Source organism: Delphinus delphis, chromosome 10 (genome assembly GCF_949987515.2).
Source record: "Delphinus delphis chromosome 10, mDelDel1.2, whole genome shotgun sequence".
Lineage (NCBI taxonomy): Eukaryota > Metazoa > Chordata > Mammalia > Artiodactyla > Delphinidae > Delphinus > Delphinus delphis.
This window is the reverse complement of record NC_082692.2, coordinates 57,117,410-57,134,125: the sequence shown is the minus strand read 5'-3', so window position 1 is coordinate 57,134,125 and position 16,716 is coordinate 57,117,410. Positions and strand designations below refer to the sequence as shown.

The 16,716-nt window shown below is 41.7% G+C and overlaps 1 protein-coding gene across 6 annotated transcripts in view; it reads left to right on the top strand.

Annotated features, from left to right (window-relative positions):
• The window catches only part of TCAIM (T cell activation inhibitor, mitochondrial), a 37,645-nt gene that overhangs the window by 18,716 nt on the left and 2,213 nt on the right, over window positions 1–16,716 (top strand). For 2 of the 6 annotated variants that reach the window (XM_060022219.1, XM_060022221.1), the window contains exons 6-10: window positions 1,672–1,794; window positions 4,114–4,211; window positions 4,503–4,594; window positions 8,828–9,060; window positions 10,006–10,137. In XM_060022219.1, the coding sequence (XP_059878202.1) occupies window positions 1,672–1,794; window positions 4,114–4,211; window positions 4,503–4,594; window positions 8,828–9,060; window positions 10,006–10,137 (678 nt within the window). Of the gene's footprint in view, window positions 1–1,671; window positions 1,795–4,113; window positions 4,212–4,502; window positions 4,595–8,827; window positions 9,061–10,005; window positions 10,198–15,984; window positions 16,709–16,716 lie in introns of those variants that run through there. The other 4 variants (XM_060022220.1, XR_009520855.1, XM_060022222.1 and 1 more) reach the window with 4 other exon arrangements.

The window sequence follows — 16,716 nt, the reverse complement described above, 5'->3', positions numbered from 1 at the left end:
ACACAACACACTGTTCGGCTTTCAGGATAAATATTTGATGCACGCATAATGATTTGATTGGTTCTGAAAGTTTCAATTTGATTACTATTATTTTGCGGCCACGCTGTGCAGTGTGCCAGATGGTTGTTCCCCAACCAGGGATAGGACCCAGTGTCCCCTGCAGTGGAAGCGGGAGTCCTAACCAATGGACCACCAGGGAATTCCCTGAACTTGATTATTTTTTAAATGTTTTAGATCACAACATCTCAAACCTTTAAAGTGACTTAATAAGGAACCTTCAAAAGGTTTATTTGGCAAGCACTTCTGAGATGGACATATGAGCCCTTCTGCAGAGTTATCCTAACACCTGACCATCAGTCACTGACAGGTGTCCCACAGGGGGTGTCAGGTGGCCTGGGGATGGCGTGCTTTAGACCATTTTTCCCCTAACCCCCTGGAGCTTTCTCTTGCACGCCTGTACCCAGGGCCCCCTCCACCACTACATCTTGGACCCAAAATGTTCCTCTGATCCCCAAGTCACCTTGCCATTCTGCCCTGCCTACTCCTGCAGCAGCCATTCAGCCTCCTAGGCACCACCCAGGCCTCTCGTTTGTCCAGACTCCCCTAGGAGACTGGAGGCTCTGAGCGACAGCCGGCATCCCTTGTGCCATGACCATTATAACACCGAGGAAGTGATAACCTCCCGAGGGGCCATGCTGCTCGGTACGAGGCCACCCAGGCTGCCCTCAGCTCTTTTCTGAAAGCTCTCCCCTTCTAATCCTTATGCCGAATTTGATGTTTATTTTCTCTTTTAAGACTTCACTGAAGTAAACGTTCTAAGAAATGCAGAATTAAAAGAACATCTTTCTGCTGAGCCTATGATGTAGTTGACGGGGGAAAAAAATAAAGGTGGAGAGAGGTGAGACTAGAGCTGGGCATTTGGTTGGGTGGAAAGGAACTGAGGGGCAAACAGACCCACCCGACAGGAGCATGTGGACGGAGACACCGAGACTGGTGAGGTCTGACCAGTGGGAGCACTTGGACAGAGCGCTGAGGGGGTGAGCAGGGAGGCTCAGGGTGCTAACAACCAAGACGAAAACAAAGGAAGAGACTGGATCTACCCAGTTAGAATCCACAGAGTTCCCTTCGCAAGTCCCTTCATCAGGAAATACTGCCTCTTGAATGTCACCAGTACCATTAGGTGCGTCTTCTGAATTGACTTCTTCACCGTCTGGCTGCACTAGAACATCATCTGCTCATTTGCTCCAGTAGGAAAAGGGTCGCCTGTAGATGACTGATGTAAGTGACGGTCTAGTATAGCCTGCCTAAGAGTGCAATAAACATAAGTGAGGTTTGAAGTATCTTTAATTCTTTAAAAATCATCCCATCTTTCGAAATCTAGCAGCAGGCTTGGTATAATTTAAATTGAATTTTTTTGATAGACAAAGGAAGTTGTCATAAGTAGAATATGATTTAACAGATGCTGGCAGTTTTCCAAGAAACCTATTTTAGAAGTATTTACTCTAAAAGAATAGACTTCGCAGCAGTACTTATAATTTGGCAAACGTTTGATGGCAAACTCGATTTAACACTGGGGCTGCTTTAAGTCAATGAACACGTCGTTCAATAGTAGAAATGTTTGCATTATAGTTAGTATTGCAAAGTGTATATCTCTGTTTTTTTTCTTTCTAGATCCTGGTTAGATAATAATGGGAAAAGTGCTGTTAAAAAGCTGAAGAATAGTTTGCCACTTAGAAAAGAACTAGATCGTTTAAAAGATGAACTGTCCCATCAATTGCAGCTCTCGGATATCAGGTAATGAAGAAGAGAAAACCTAATTTAGAGATTACCTTTGGTAAAGGTTTCTAACAGTTAAATATTTGCATCTTTAATTACTGTGTTCACTAAATATTCAGTTACCTTTTTATGAAAGTAATCAAATGTTTATGTAAGAAAATCAATATGAATTTCTTGCTTAAAATAGTGAAGTAAAGTTTAGATACTGATATTTTTAGCATAATAGTTTTTTTTAACATAATGGGCTTGTGAAAAATATACTTTTCCTAGGCCCATAATGTATAAAAAATAATTATTTCCCAATCATGTAAGACTGGTACTTAAGTTTAAAAAGAGGAAGGGAGATAAAAAATAAATGTTGTATTCTTTTATTCTGTGTTATATAGCATGACTTTTTTTTTTAACTGAGGTATAATTGACATATAACATTATATTAGTTCCAAGTGTTTTACATGATAATTCATTATTTCTATACATTGCACAATGACCACCACAATAAGTCTAGTTGACATCTGTCACCATACATAGTTACAAAACAATTTTTTTCTTGTGATGAGAACTTTTAAGATCTACTCTTTAATCAACTTTCAAAATGCAATACAGTATTATTACCTGTTGTCACTATAACATGACTTTTTAAATGTTTTCATAAACTTAGAAATCACAGTTGTATAAAGATACATGCTGAATCTTTATCTATTATAAAAATAGATTTAACAGCTGTTACAACCCTAAGGAGGGGGTGGTGTGATTCAGTCATGGGACTCTGCATTACAAGAACCCTGAGGTATTGTCATCTGGTCTGGAGCTTAAACTTCTGTTACTCTTTGCTGTAGCCTGTTTTGTTGTTTTCAGCCATCATTATCAGGACTTTTTACTTAAATTGAACCAAATGACCATTTGGATATCATAACAGCACCTTTTTCCTGGGCTTGCAGAATACAGATAGTACTTATATGTTCTATTCTTATGTATTCAAATCATAGTTGTCCAAGATGATTCAAATTTCAGAGGAAAGTGTTTACACCTGGACTGTGTGGCATGTTTGGGTTTGTGCTGATAACTGCTGTCTTTTCATCACATCCAAGCTGTGATTAGAGGGGGCCCTGCCAATTCCATAATCTAGTAACATAGACTTCACTAACTAAAAACAAAATAATAAGATCCTTCTTACAGGTATATAAAAAAACAAATTAATATGCATGAAAATAACTTTTTCTAAATAAATTTTAAGAGATGCGAGAAGGCAGAATGGATCAGGAAAATGAAAGGATTTCTTAAACATAAAGAGAAATAAACATTATTTTACAATATAATGGAGAAATTTCTCAGCTATGGTAAATATTAATAGCTATAACCCATATAAACAAAAGCTCTTCGAGGTTCTCAGTTTTTAGGAGTGCAAAGGGGTCCCGAGACCAAAACATTTAAGGACCATGGACGTGAGTGTCTCGGCTTACTGGGAAATTAACCAAGTCTCCAACGAAAGGAAGCATTGTGACTGATGACATTGTGTGTTAAAGGAATAATTTTGAAAGCCGATTTCACTTTATCAGAAATGACATTCATCAGAATTGGCGTTAGCATGAAGAAGGAACCTAAGTTTTCTGAAAGCCTGTTGAGCGCCTTACTCCTTCACATGTTCATCCCCTATGATGTACACTACCTGTGCTGTAAGAAGTGTCCCCACTGGGCAAGCATGAAGAGAAACCTTAGGAAGACTAGAGGCAGTTTGTTGAAGGTCACAGAGCTAGTAAATCACAGAATTAGAATTCGAAGGTTGGTTTTCTGATACCACTTAATACCGGGGCTCTTTACACATACACAGAAGTGCCTCTGTGACATCATGTGAATATCAAGTTCCATTTTGTCACTGAGGTGTAATAATGTTCATCTATAAAATGAGCAGATTACACGATGTCGTAAAAATCATTTTCTCTAGAATATGATAAAAAAAAATTCTGATAAACCAAACTGGAATTCCTAGTTGGAACTTAAATCTAAGACAACACTGTCATTAAACAACATAAAGAAGAAAAAGATCTTTGTCAAAGTTTTCCCCATTTCATCCTCTTACTTTAAGAGAAACAACACAGTGTATTTGCTTGTTTTAAGTCTTTGGATCGCTGAATATAGTGCTAAGATTTTTACCCTCTGGTAAACGATTCATTTCCCATTTGGCTGCTTCTTGAAAAATGAGTTAGTTTGGAAATATGTTGTGTGTCTCCTTGAGAAAGCAACTCCTCGGCTTTCACGGGAGTCAAGCAGTGGGGGCGAGTGTGTGCCTCCCTCTGGGGGGACACGGGTGTTAATGGGCTGTGTGCTCTGTTGGACCAGGTGGCAGAGGAGCTGGGGCATCGCCCACCGCTGCAGTCAGCTGCACAGTTTAGGCCGCTTAGCCCAGCAGAACTTGGAAAGCCTTAAAAATGCAAAAGGTAAACAATTTCCATTCACTTCCGAAATCCATACCCCTTAACGGCTATACACATCTGTAAACTCTAGAGGAAAGCTAAGTGTTAAAAGTCTTTGTATTGATAGATGTGACTTTATATCAGCTGAATTTTAAAATCTGTTCCTTTGACTTAAACAGTGACATAAAATTAGGCTTTAAGCTTCTACCGAATTTAATCCTGAGTTGACACATGAAATTTACGTAATTATTTGCACAGTGCTGAAAGAATGGAGCCTCTCTGGACAGTGACCAAAGGTTTGTGCTTTATCATCAGGATGTACAATAATATTTACAGACCGGTCCGGGATGAGTGCAGTGGGCCATGTGATGCTGGGAACAATGGATGTCCATCATCACTGGACAAAAGTAAGAAAAAGCTTAAAAGCAAAAAAAAGTCTCTAATTTGTTATCGACATACTTTTGTTTCAAACTATGCTAATATGTCAGTAAACTAAAAAAAATTTGAATCATCTGTTTGCAGATCAGATGCTTAATATTTTGTAGTTTAAATTGTTAGAGGACTGATTTTTTTTTTTTTTTTTTTTTTTTTTTTAGAGGACTGATTTTTAAGTCCGTTTTTATCTGGAAATTTTATAGTCTTTTCTGAAGCATAGGCTGAAGGCCTTCATTCTGTTGTTTTGTTTGTTTTGTTTTCAGCAGATTTACTGTGGTATAATTGACTTACGATAAACTGTACATATTTAGTGGGTATAACTTGATGAGATGTGACATATGTAAATACCCATGAAACCATTACCATAATCAGGATAGTGAACACATCCATCACCCACAAAAGAATGCTCATGTCCCTTGTAAACCCTCTCTTCCATCTACCACCCCCTACCCCAGCAACCACTAGTCTGCTTTCTGTCACTATAGATTAGTGTATATTTCTAGAGTTTTATATAAGTGGAATCAGAGTATGTTGGGGTTAGGACCTGATTTCTTTCATTTAGCATAATTTCAGATTCATCCATGCTATTGTGTGTATTTATTCCTTTTTATTTCCACGTAGTATTCCATCATATGGATATACCAGTTTGTTTATCCATTCACTTATGGATGGATGTTGGGTTACGTCAGCTTTTGGCTACTAGAAATAAAGCTGCTATGAACATTTATCTACAAAGTTAATGTGGACATATATTTCCTTTTCTCTTGGATAAATACCTAAAAGTGGAATGGCCAGATATGTTAGGGTATTTTAACTTTTTAAGAAACTGCCAACACTTGGGCTTCCCTGGTGGCGCAGTGGTTGAGAGTCCGCCTGCCGATGCAGGGGACACGGGTTCGTGCCCTGGTCCGGGAAGATCCCACATGCTGCGGAGCGGCTGCGCCCGTGAGCCATGGCCGCTGAGCCTGTGCATCTGGAGCCTGTGCTCTGCAACGGGAGAGGCCACAACAGTGAGAGGCCTGCGTAACGCAAAAAAAAAGAAAGAAAGAAACTGCCAACACTTGCTATGGTCATCTTTTTAATTTTAGCCACTCTAAGAGGTGTGTGGTTCTATCTCATTGTGGGTTTAATTTGCATTTCTCTAATGATGAATGGTGGTGAGCATCTTTTCATGTGCTCTTTTGCCATCCGTATATCTTCTTTGGTGAAATATCTGTTCAAATCAAATATCTGGTAGAAAATATTTGCAAACCACCTACCTGACAAAGTCTTTGTATCTAAATATATAAAGGACACTCAAAGCTCAACAGTAAAAAAATAAACAATTAGAAAATGGGCAAAGAACATGAATAGATATGTCACAGAAAAGGACATACAGATGCCCAATAAGCACATGAAAAACCATAGGGAAATGCAATGAGATGTCACTGCACACCTGTCAGAATGGCTAAACTGAAAAATAATGATACCACCAAATGCTGGCGAGGATGCAGAAAAACTGGATCACTCATGCATTCCTGTTGAGCATGTAAAATGGCACAGGCACCCTGGCAAAGCGTGTGGCAGTTTCTTATAATAGTAAACACGTGTTTATCATGGGGTTTGGCAGCTGCCCTCTTGGGCATTTATACTAGAGAAACAAAACTGTACACAAATGTTCGTGATAGCAAAAAACTAGGAAAAACCCTAATACCCTCCAGTATTTGAATGGTGACGCAAACCTTGGCACATCGATGCAACAGAACTCCACTTGGTGGTAAGAAGGAATGAACTGCTGATACAGGCAACAGCTTGGGTGGCTCTCAAGGGCATTGTACAAAGTGAAAAAAGTCAATCTCACAAGAATACATGCTGTATGATTCCATTTATATAACATTCTTCAAATAATAAAATTATAGAAAGAACAGATTAGTGGTTGCAGGGGTCAGGGGGTGGGAGAGCAGAGGTGTCTGTGGCTGTGGAAGTGCAGCAGAGGGGATCCTTGTGATGGAACTCTTCTATGTCTTGACTGTGGTCGTGTCCCATGAATCTCTACATGTGATAAATCTGCATATGATTAAATCCACACGAGTGCAAGTAAGACTGATGAAATCTGAACAAAGTTAGTGGACTGTAGCCATGTCCGTTTCCTGGTTGTGATTGTATATAGTTTTGCAAGATGTCACCATTGGAGAAACTGGGTGAAAGACGTGTGAATCTAAAGTTATCTCAAAATTAAAGGTGTTTAAAACGTAGCTACCATTTACACATGAATAACTCGTTGAGAAAAAAGTTGAAAAGTAGGTAGTAAAATTGTTTTTCAAAAAGTGTTAGAAGTATATTATAAATACTTTGTGGAATTTTTATACTGCTATTGCTTTTATTATAGCAGAGTTTTTGATGCCTTTCAACTCCTTTAATATAACTGCAACTTTCTGCATAAAATCTGAGTCCGTAATGTAGGACACAGGTCCTTCCCCGACCCAGCGCCACCTGCCTCTTCAGCCTCGCCTCCTTCCACTTAGGCCACGTGTGCCACCCTCCAGCCACACCAAACTCCTTGTTTTTGAACCTGCTTTGTCCCTATTGGTGCTTCCAGGTTTGCACATGCTTTTTTCTTCCCCTGAAACTTTCCCACATGCAGCTAACCTTCTCTATTCCTTTTTTTTTTTCATTGAAATATAGTTGATTTACAATGTTGTATTAATTTCTGGTATACAGCAAAGTAATTCAGTTATACATACATATACATATTCTTTTTTATATTCTTTTCCATTATGGTTTATTACAGGATATTGAATATAGTTCCCTGTGCTATACAAGAGGACCTTGTATATCTACTTTATATATAGTAGTTTGTATCTGCTAATCCCAAACTCCTAATTTATTCCTCCCCCACCTCCTTCCCCCTCTGGTAACCATAAGTTTGTTTTCTATGTCTGTGAGTCTGTTTCTGCTTCGTAGATAAGTTCATTTCTGTCATATTTTAGATACCACATATACGTGATATCATATGGTATTTGTCTTTCTCTGTCTGACTTACTTCGCTTAGTTTGGTCATCTCTAGGTTCATCCATGTTGCTGCAGATGGCATTATTCATTCTTTTTTATGGCTGAGTAGTATTTCATTGTGTATATGTACCACATCTTCTTTATCCATCCGTCAATAGACATTTAGGTTGTTTCCATGTCCTGGCTATTGCGAATAGTGCCGCTATGAATATTGGGGTGCATATATCTTTTCAAATTATAGTTTTGTCTGGATATATGCCCAGGAGTAGGATTGCTGGATCATATAGCAACTCTATTTTTAGTTTTTTAAGGAACCGCCATACTGTTCTCCATAGTGGCTGCAGCAACTTACATTCCCACCAACAGTGTAAGAGGGTTCCCTTTTCTCCACATGCTCTGCAGCATTTGGTATTTGTAGACTTTTTGATGATGGCCATTATGACCAATGTGAGGTGGTACCTCATTGTAGTTTGGACTTGCATTTCTTTAATAATTAGCAATGTGTCTAACCTTCTCTAAATCCTCTTTATCTCTTCATATTGATTACATTAGACGTCTTTAGAAACCTTTGCTTGACCCTCCAGTCCCTTCACCCTGATGTGGCACTTGGTACGCTGAATTCTGATTCTTGTTTTGTTTCCCTGCACCCTGACCATGAGCCCTGGCAAACAGGGACACAAATTCTTACAATCTCTATATTCCAAGGACCCAGTTTAGTACTTAAGTACATGATAGGTGCTCCATAATTGAATTTAGTTGAATTAAGGGAAATTCTGAAGGAATAGACTTTCTAATAGAATAGAAATTCTGAAAGAATAGACTTGGAATTGAAATATGTAGACTTTATTTCTAAAACCCTTCTTTATTATACCATTTAATCTTTCTAACCTAATTTGAGATTCTTACCTGAATATTTAAATGTTAGTACTTAACACTTATTTTTATTTGGAACATATTTCTTTTCTTCTGCAATCTCTTCAATTCCTACCTAAAAGTTCCTAAGATTTACAGTGGTTTATTTTGAATATTAATATTTCCAGCATTCCATAGCTTTTTTCTTATTGCTTACTTGAACTTTCCTTCTAGGAAAATAATTTATCATTTTCTTGTTAGAATTTCTCAGTACCATTTATTGGAGTCCTGAACTTGGACTGTTGACGTACCATAAAACTAAATATTCCTTCCCTTTTTTTCAAAAAAAAAAAATACTGTAGCTTTTTGAACGATTACCGAGTTATTTTGACCTGCAGAGGAGGCTGATGCTTCTGGAGGACCAAATAAGCTATCTTCTAGGTGGCATCCAAGTTGTTTATATCGAAGAATTACAGCCAGTGTTGACACTTGAAGAATATTACTCTCTTCTCGACGTGTTCTATAATAGACTCTTGAAAAGTCGAATACCTTTTCACCCTCGAAGTTTGCGTGGTTTGCAAATGATCCTTAACAGGCAAGTATCTAAAACAATTACTTTTATTCATTCAGTCAGATGGGCTGTGTGTGTCCATGCATGAAATTGTTTTGTATTTCCATGTGTGATTCTTAGGAATTAAAGAAAGGAATGTCACCACCTCTGTTGGCAACACTCTTTTACACATGAGAAAAGCCAATATGAGAGGATTGAAAGATTGAGTCCCTAGAACGTTCTGTAAATATATTGCCACTTACAGGGCAAATCAGTCCTGTGGAAAACTTTATAGGGTTAAACTAATGTGAAATCAACAGTGTGCATATCAGGCACCGTGCTTGGTACTTAAATGCATTCTCTCTTTAGCTCTCACAACCTCACCATGGAGTGGGTTACTACCCCCATCTTACAGATGAGGAAGGTCACAGGGCCAGGAAGGGTGTGGTCATCCTGATAGTGTGTCCCTTTGGGGACAGCAAAACTTCAAATCAATTCTGCTATACAGGAAGTCCACTACATATGAACCTTCAAGTTGCAAACTTTCAAAGATGCAAGCGTACGTTCACATGTCCAATCTCCTAAGTTAGTTCATGTGTCTGCTGTACATTGTCACATGCGTGCACCCTCTACAAGTGGTTGTGCTTCTATGTACTTCACTGTACAGTACTGTAGAGAGTACAGTAGTACAGTATCCTTATTTCAAGTGTTTGTTTTTTATGTATTATTTGTGTGAAAAGTATTATAAACCTACTACAGTACAGTGCTATATAACCAAATTGTGTTAGTTGGCTAACTTGTTGGACTTAAGGAACAAATTGGACTTAGGAACGCACTCTCGGAACGGAACTCGTTCATATGTAGGGGACTTACTGTACCTTTGAGGTGGATTTTCTTGATGAGTTCCTTTCCATTAATCAGACTAAGAAAATCGTTTCTATGGGGGTGGAGAGGTCGCTGATTTTTCCTTTTACGTATGCTTTATTACAGTGACAGATATGCTCCAAGTTTGCACGAACTTGGGCATTTTAACATTCCTATCCTCTGCGATCCAGCAAACCTCCAGTGGTTTATTCTCACCAAAGCCCAACAGGCAAGAGAGAACATGAAAAGAAAAGAAGAGTGAGTGCTCTTAGCCCTCTTCCTGTCTTACCATTCCGTCTAATCGTTGAAAATATTCAGGTAGTCAGAACTCGTAAGTATGGGAAATTAAAACTGTATTGAACTTAGGATATCGACTGTATTAAGCTGTATGTCACTTAGGAGTAACATATTTATTTATTCCCCCGGTTGTGCCAGGGATTGGATGTGGCTGTTTTCTCAGTATAATAACCTCAGTTGCATTCCCACCATGTACCTCAATTTGAGAAGCAGGGCTTGTTAATATAAAAGTCAACTCAGGAGCAGAGTGAAAGATAAGAGTATCAGAAAGAAACTGTGCAGATGGAAAAGGGTGGCAACAAGGGGGGAAAACTCAGTTACTACTTGATTAATTAGAATCTTCACTGTTTAAAATTTTGAAATGTGCTGATAGAAAACAAGCCTCGTCTGCACTGTCATTAAATTGAGAAGAAATCTTAAAGTGAAAACGGTTTTTGGTTCATAAGCAGTGCTGTCTCTATGCCATTTGTATCTTTGAAGGAATCCTGTTATAGTCAGTAGTTTTGTAGGCAGTAAGATAGTGTTGATGATGTTTCATGGATCTACTATGAAGAAAGGGAGAGTATTATATTCAAAACACGGTCGTTTTCCTAAAGATGTGGCCTAAGGAGGTTTGGCTAGCAAGGATTCATTCATTCATGCAGCCGTCATTTGCTGTGACCGTTGTGGATCGGAAGCTGTGCAAGCCGCCACTGGTAGAAAGATGAAGGCCTGGTCCCCAGGCTCGCAGGAGACGCAGGTGCCCTCAGTGTCAGGGGTGGTGGACGGAGAGGGGTCATGCGTGAGAGGAGCCAAGGCTGATGCTCTGGAAAGGGAACAGGAAGCAGAGGCTGTGGCCGAGGAGGCCGAGGCTGACGTGTCCGGGGAGCAGGGTAAGGAGATCGGGGGCAGGAGCCTGGTGGGTGGAGGACCGGGGTGATTGTCCGAGTGTGCTGCTGGGGCCCCCCTCTGGTTACTTACTTCTCTGGCCTCGCTGCCCGTTCTCTCCTCGACCTACACAAATTGCTTGTTTAAAAAGCCAAGGATGTGAAACAGAGAAAGGGTGGCCATGCAGGAGGGCTGTGGACATGATCCGTGTCCCAGGAGATGATGGGGTCATTTTACGCATCAGATAAGTGAAGGAGTCACATATCTGTTTCACTTGTGGAATAGGCGACAGTTCCTGGCCAGATCCTATTGGACAAACAGCCTGCTTCTTGATTGGTTGGTGAGCATTTGTGTTTGTGTCGTTACCTTTTCTAACCATAAGTTTGTTTTCGAACTCTATGAGTCTGTTTCTGTGTTGTTAATAAGTTCATTTGAATCACTTTTTCTTTAGATTCCACATGTAAGTGATATCATATTTATCTTTCTCTGACTTCCTTCCTTCCCTTAGTATGATCATCTCTAGGTCAATCCATGTTTATGCAAATGGCATTATTTTGTTCTTTTTTTTTTTTTGCGGTACACAGGCCTGTCACTGTTGTGGCCTCTCCCGTTGCGGAGCACAGGCGCTGTACGCACGGGCTCAGCGGCCATGGCTCACGGGCCCAGCCGCTCCGCAGCATGTGGGATCCTCCCGGACCGGGGCACGAACCTGTGTCCCCTGCATCGGCAGGCAGACCCTCAACCACTGTGCCACCAGGGAAGCCCTATTTTGTTCTTTTTAATGGATGAGTAATATTCCATTCTATGTATGTACCACATCTTCTTTGTCCATTCCTCTGTCTATGGACATTTAGCTTGCTTCCATGTCTTGCCTATTGTAAATAGTGTTGCAGTGAATGTTGGGGTGTATGTGGCTTTTCGAATTATGGTTTTCTGCAGATATACGCCCCAGCAGTGGGATTGCTGGATCATATTATAATAGCTCTAGTGTTAGTTTTTTTAAGGAACCTTCATAGTATTCTCCATAGTGGCTGTTACTGATGTCCATTCCCACCAGTGACATAGGAGAGTTCCCTTTTCTCCGCGGCCTCGCCAGCATTTATTGTTTGTAAATGTTTTGATGATGGCCATTCCAACTGGTGCGAGGTGGTACCTCATGGTAGTTTTGCTTTACATCTTTCTAATAATTAGCAATGTTCGACAGATGAATGGATAAAGAAGATGTAGCACATATATACAATGGAATACTCAGCCATAAAATACCAAAATTGAGTTATTTGAGTTATTTGTAGTGAGGTGGATGGACCTACAGTCTGTCATACAGAGTGAAGTAAGTCAGAAAGAGAAAAACGAATACCGTATGCTAACACATATATATGGAATCTAAAAAAAAAAAAATGGTTCTGAAGAACCTAGGGGCAGGACGGGAATAAAGACGCAGAGGTAGAGAATGGACTTGAGGACATGGGAGGGGGAAGGGTAAGCTGGGACGGACTGAGAGAGTGGCATTGACATAAATACACTACCAAACGTAAAACAGCTAGCTAGTGGGAAGCAGCCGCATAGCACAGGGAGATCAGCTCTGTGCTTTGCGACGACCTAGAGGGGCGGGATAGGGAGGGTGGGAGGGAGACACAAGAGGGAGGGGATAAGGGGATATGTGTATACATATAGCTGATTCACTTTATTATACAGCAGAGACTAACACAACATTGTACAGCAATTATATTCCAACAAAGATGTTAAAAAATAAAAATAAAATATTTTTTTAAAAGTTACCAATGTTGAGCATCTTTTCATGTGCCTTTTTTTTCAACAGTGTAAAATTTACCTCTTGAAATTGGCTTCTTGAAAGTCTGCCCTGTTTGAATTCTTTTGCGATTACCAACCCCAGGACATTTCTTGAGGGCGGGTGTCATTTACAGCCCCCCACCCCACCCCAGGCCTTGTGACAAGTGCCCATCAGCACTGGTTTTTAACTTGTTTTTCTGGGAAATGGCCACAAGGCGGCAGGATTTCTTCATGCCAGCTCTGCTGCCTTGGGCACCCGGAACCTTAGGGAAACTTGTTTCTGGGTTGTAAATTAGAACAAACACCCAAGGGCTTTTGTCTCACTGCCCCTTCCCCCTTACCCTTCACCACCAGACAATACCCAACCCCTGCAAAACCGCTCTGCTTAGTGTGCTGTCGTCCGGAGGCCGGGCGACTGTACGGACGGAGCTGGAGGTGGGAGCCCCACCACTAGGAGACGTGGAGACCAGGTGACTTTTCAAATTCTTCCAGCCCAGAGAATCCACCATCCTTTGGGTGCAGTAGGCTTGGTTTAGCTGTAGGAGGGCCCACCTGGATCTGGAGGTTGTGGTTCCATCCAGAGGGGACCAGGCACTAGAGGGCCAAGCAGGGGCTCGTTTGCTGGCATATCCTCCCCAGCTCCCTCAGCCCCAGGACAGTCCAGCCTTGGGAACCAAGCCTGCTCAGGCTCTAGGGATGTGACACCTGCCCAGGTCTTAATATTCACAAGGCCTGCAGGGCTGTAAATAAATAACACCTGTCTTCAAGAAATGTCCTGGGATAAGTAATCGAAAAAGAATTCAAATCAGTGCAGTATTTCAAGAAGCCAATTTCAAGAGGTAACATTATTCACACTGTTTAAAAAACAAAACAAAACATGACAAGATGCTCAACATCCCTAATTATCAGAGAAACGCAAATCAAAACTGCAACAAGGTCTCACCTTGCACAGGTCACAATGGCCATTACCCAAAAGTCTACAAACTATAGTAGCTGGAGGGGGTGCAGAGAAAAGGGAACCCTCCTAAGCTGCTGGTGGGAATGGAAACTGTTAACAGCTACTATGGAGAACATTATGGAGGTTTCTTTAAAAATTAAGAATAGAACTACCATATGATCTGGCAATCCCACTCCTGGGCATATCTGGAGAAAACCATAATTTGAAAAGACACATGCACCCCAATGTTCACTGCAGCAGTACTTACTATAACCAAGACATGGAAGCCTCCTAAATGTCCATCAGCAGAGGAGTGGATAAAGAAGATGTGGTCCATATATACAGTGGAATATTACTCAGCCATAATAAAGAACGAAATAATGCCATTTGCAGCAACATGGATGGACCTAGAGATGATCACACTCAGTGAAGTGAGTCAGACAGAGAAAGATAAATACAATTATCACTCATAGTTGGAATTAATTTTTTTAAATGATGCAAATGAACTTACACAACAGAAACAGACTTAGACTTCAAAAACAAAGTTATGGTTACTCAAGGGGAACCATTGCGGGGGTAGGAATAAATCGGGAACTTAGGATTAGCATACACACAACTACTACATGTAAGATAGAAAAACAACAAGTACCTAGTGTATAGTACTGGGACCTCTACTGAATGTGATAATCTACATGAGAAAAGAATATATGTGTATGTATAACTGAATCACTTTGCTTTACACCTGAAACTAACAATGTTGTAAATCAACTATACCCCAATAAAATCTTTAAAAAAATAAGCACTGAAGGATAAACCAGAAATTAATTAATTAATTGTAAGCCTCACCTACCTTCCATTGTGAGGCCTGAGGATCTTGCTACATCGTATCTGCTGCTTTTTCTGTTTTCGCACTGGGCATTCTATAGCTTTGAAATAGTGCCAGTAGATTTTTAAGGAAGGAAAATAAAAAGAAATAAAAATCAAATATTTTAGTTTTTGAGCGTTTCATCCACCAGATGCTGAGGTAAATCCAACCCCGTGATCCATCTTGATTCCTGTCCTGCTTCCTCATTCCCCACATCCGGGCCGGCAGACCTCTCAGCTCCACGTTCTCCGTCTCTCCAGAATCCCGCCCGTCTCGTGTCCCTTCCCGCTGCGCCCGGGTCTCAGCCTCCACCATCCTGTGATGCCCTGTCCCATGTCCGCGCCTCCGCATGCACGCCCCCGCCCAGCGGATTCTCAGCCGAGCAGCCGGAGCGAGTGGTCCTTTGAGAGCCCGGATGTGCTCCTGCCTGCGAGGCCCTGCCGGCGGCCTCCTGAACTCGCCTCCTAAGACGCTGCCCTCACCCCTGCTGCTCCTGCCAGAGGAGCTTCTTACCTCCTCAAGGACACGCGCTCTGACCCTGCCTGGAGCCCTTCTCCCCCATGGCTTCAGGCTCCGCCCCTTCCCAGCCTCAGGTCTCAGCTCCCCTGCCACCCGGCAGCTTCCCCTCATCCCTCCCACCTGCCACCCATCTCCCTATGACACGCTGCTTTCCTTGTTCATTTACTGTCTGCCCCCCCGCCCCCGCCGCCCCAGATAGCATGTGAGCTTCATGAGGGCAGAGGCTTTGTCTCTTTCGTTCGCTCCAGTGCCGGGGTCGGGGCCTGGCACATGGGAGGCTTCAGTCAATACTCACCGACTGGATCCACTGACGCTCATGCTTCCCTGGTCTCCTTCTGGCTCTGGGCTCCGGAGCCTTCATCCCTGTCCCCTCCAACACGGAGGGTAAAGAAACCATTTGCTGCTGGTCCCGTCCCGCCTGCCCCCTTGGCCTGGGCCCCCTACAGCCGTCTGCCCCGGCCCGGCTGAGTCTCCCCTCCCCGCTGCCTTCTCTCCTCTCCTTGCGCCGCGGTCCCTCCCTAGTCTGGCCGCCTGCATCGCAGCCACTCGGTGCTGGTTAGACAGCCTTCTTGCCTTAGATGAAGCCTGTTCTGAGACAGTGGTTTTCAGACACTTTGAGCTGCATCTCTCTTTATAAAGTGGATTCTCAAGTGGAAACCCAATTGATAAAGAAAGATCAAGGTTGGCAGGTGCTCCAGTTGAAGAGGAAAAGGAACTGGAGGCCGTCCATACCCACGAGGGCCCTCAGAGCACCTCTGCACCACCCTCGGCTTGCTGAGCCGTTTAAAGACCACTGTTCTAAGCTAACATCTGGGTCCTGTCCTTCCAGCCCCTGCACGACTTCTCCAGGTTGCCTGACTTTCAGCGCCTGTGTCTTACCCTTGGCGGGCAGAAGACAGAACCTGTGCCCTGGTGGGGAGGGCGGCCTCCTCCAGCCTCTGGTCCTGGGGTTTTTCAGGAATCTCCAGAAGTCGCTCCTGCCCGGGTCAGGGTTGGACTGTAGGGCCTCCTGAAGCTGCCGGTGGTGCTCTCAGCTTCCTGCTTTTCTCAGTCACCAACAGCTGCTCCCAGAGAAGGGATAAGAGGCTTTTGAATTATGCATTAATTAGACAACAAGGACCTATTGTAGAGCCCACGGAACCATACTCAATATTTTGTAGTAACCTATAAGGGAAAAGAATCTGACAAAGAGTAGATATATGTATGTATAACTGAACCACTTCTCTGTACGCCAGAAGCCAGCACAACATTGTAAATCAACTATACTTCAATTAAAAACATTTTTTAATTAGAAGTTAAACTTAAATAAAAATTTTTAAAAAGCCAAAAAAATTATTGTATTAATTATCTTTACCCCATTACTGGTAAAAAGATTTAACAAATACTTAGAGATACATGTGGTAATAATAGGTGCTACAAGATACCTATGGACAGTCTTCTGAGCGTATAATTTGGCCTTTGTGGATACCATTTTCAGTGTTGACAGTAGAAAGTTATGGTCCAATATACAAAAATATTTTTTACATTTTATGTTCTTTTATTTGGTTATAGCTTGTGGCAA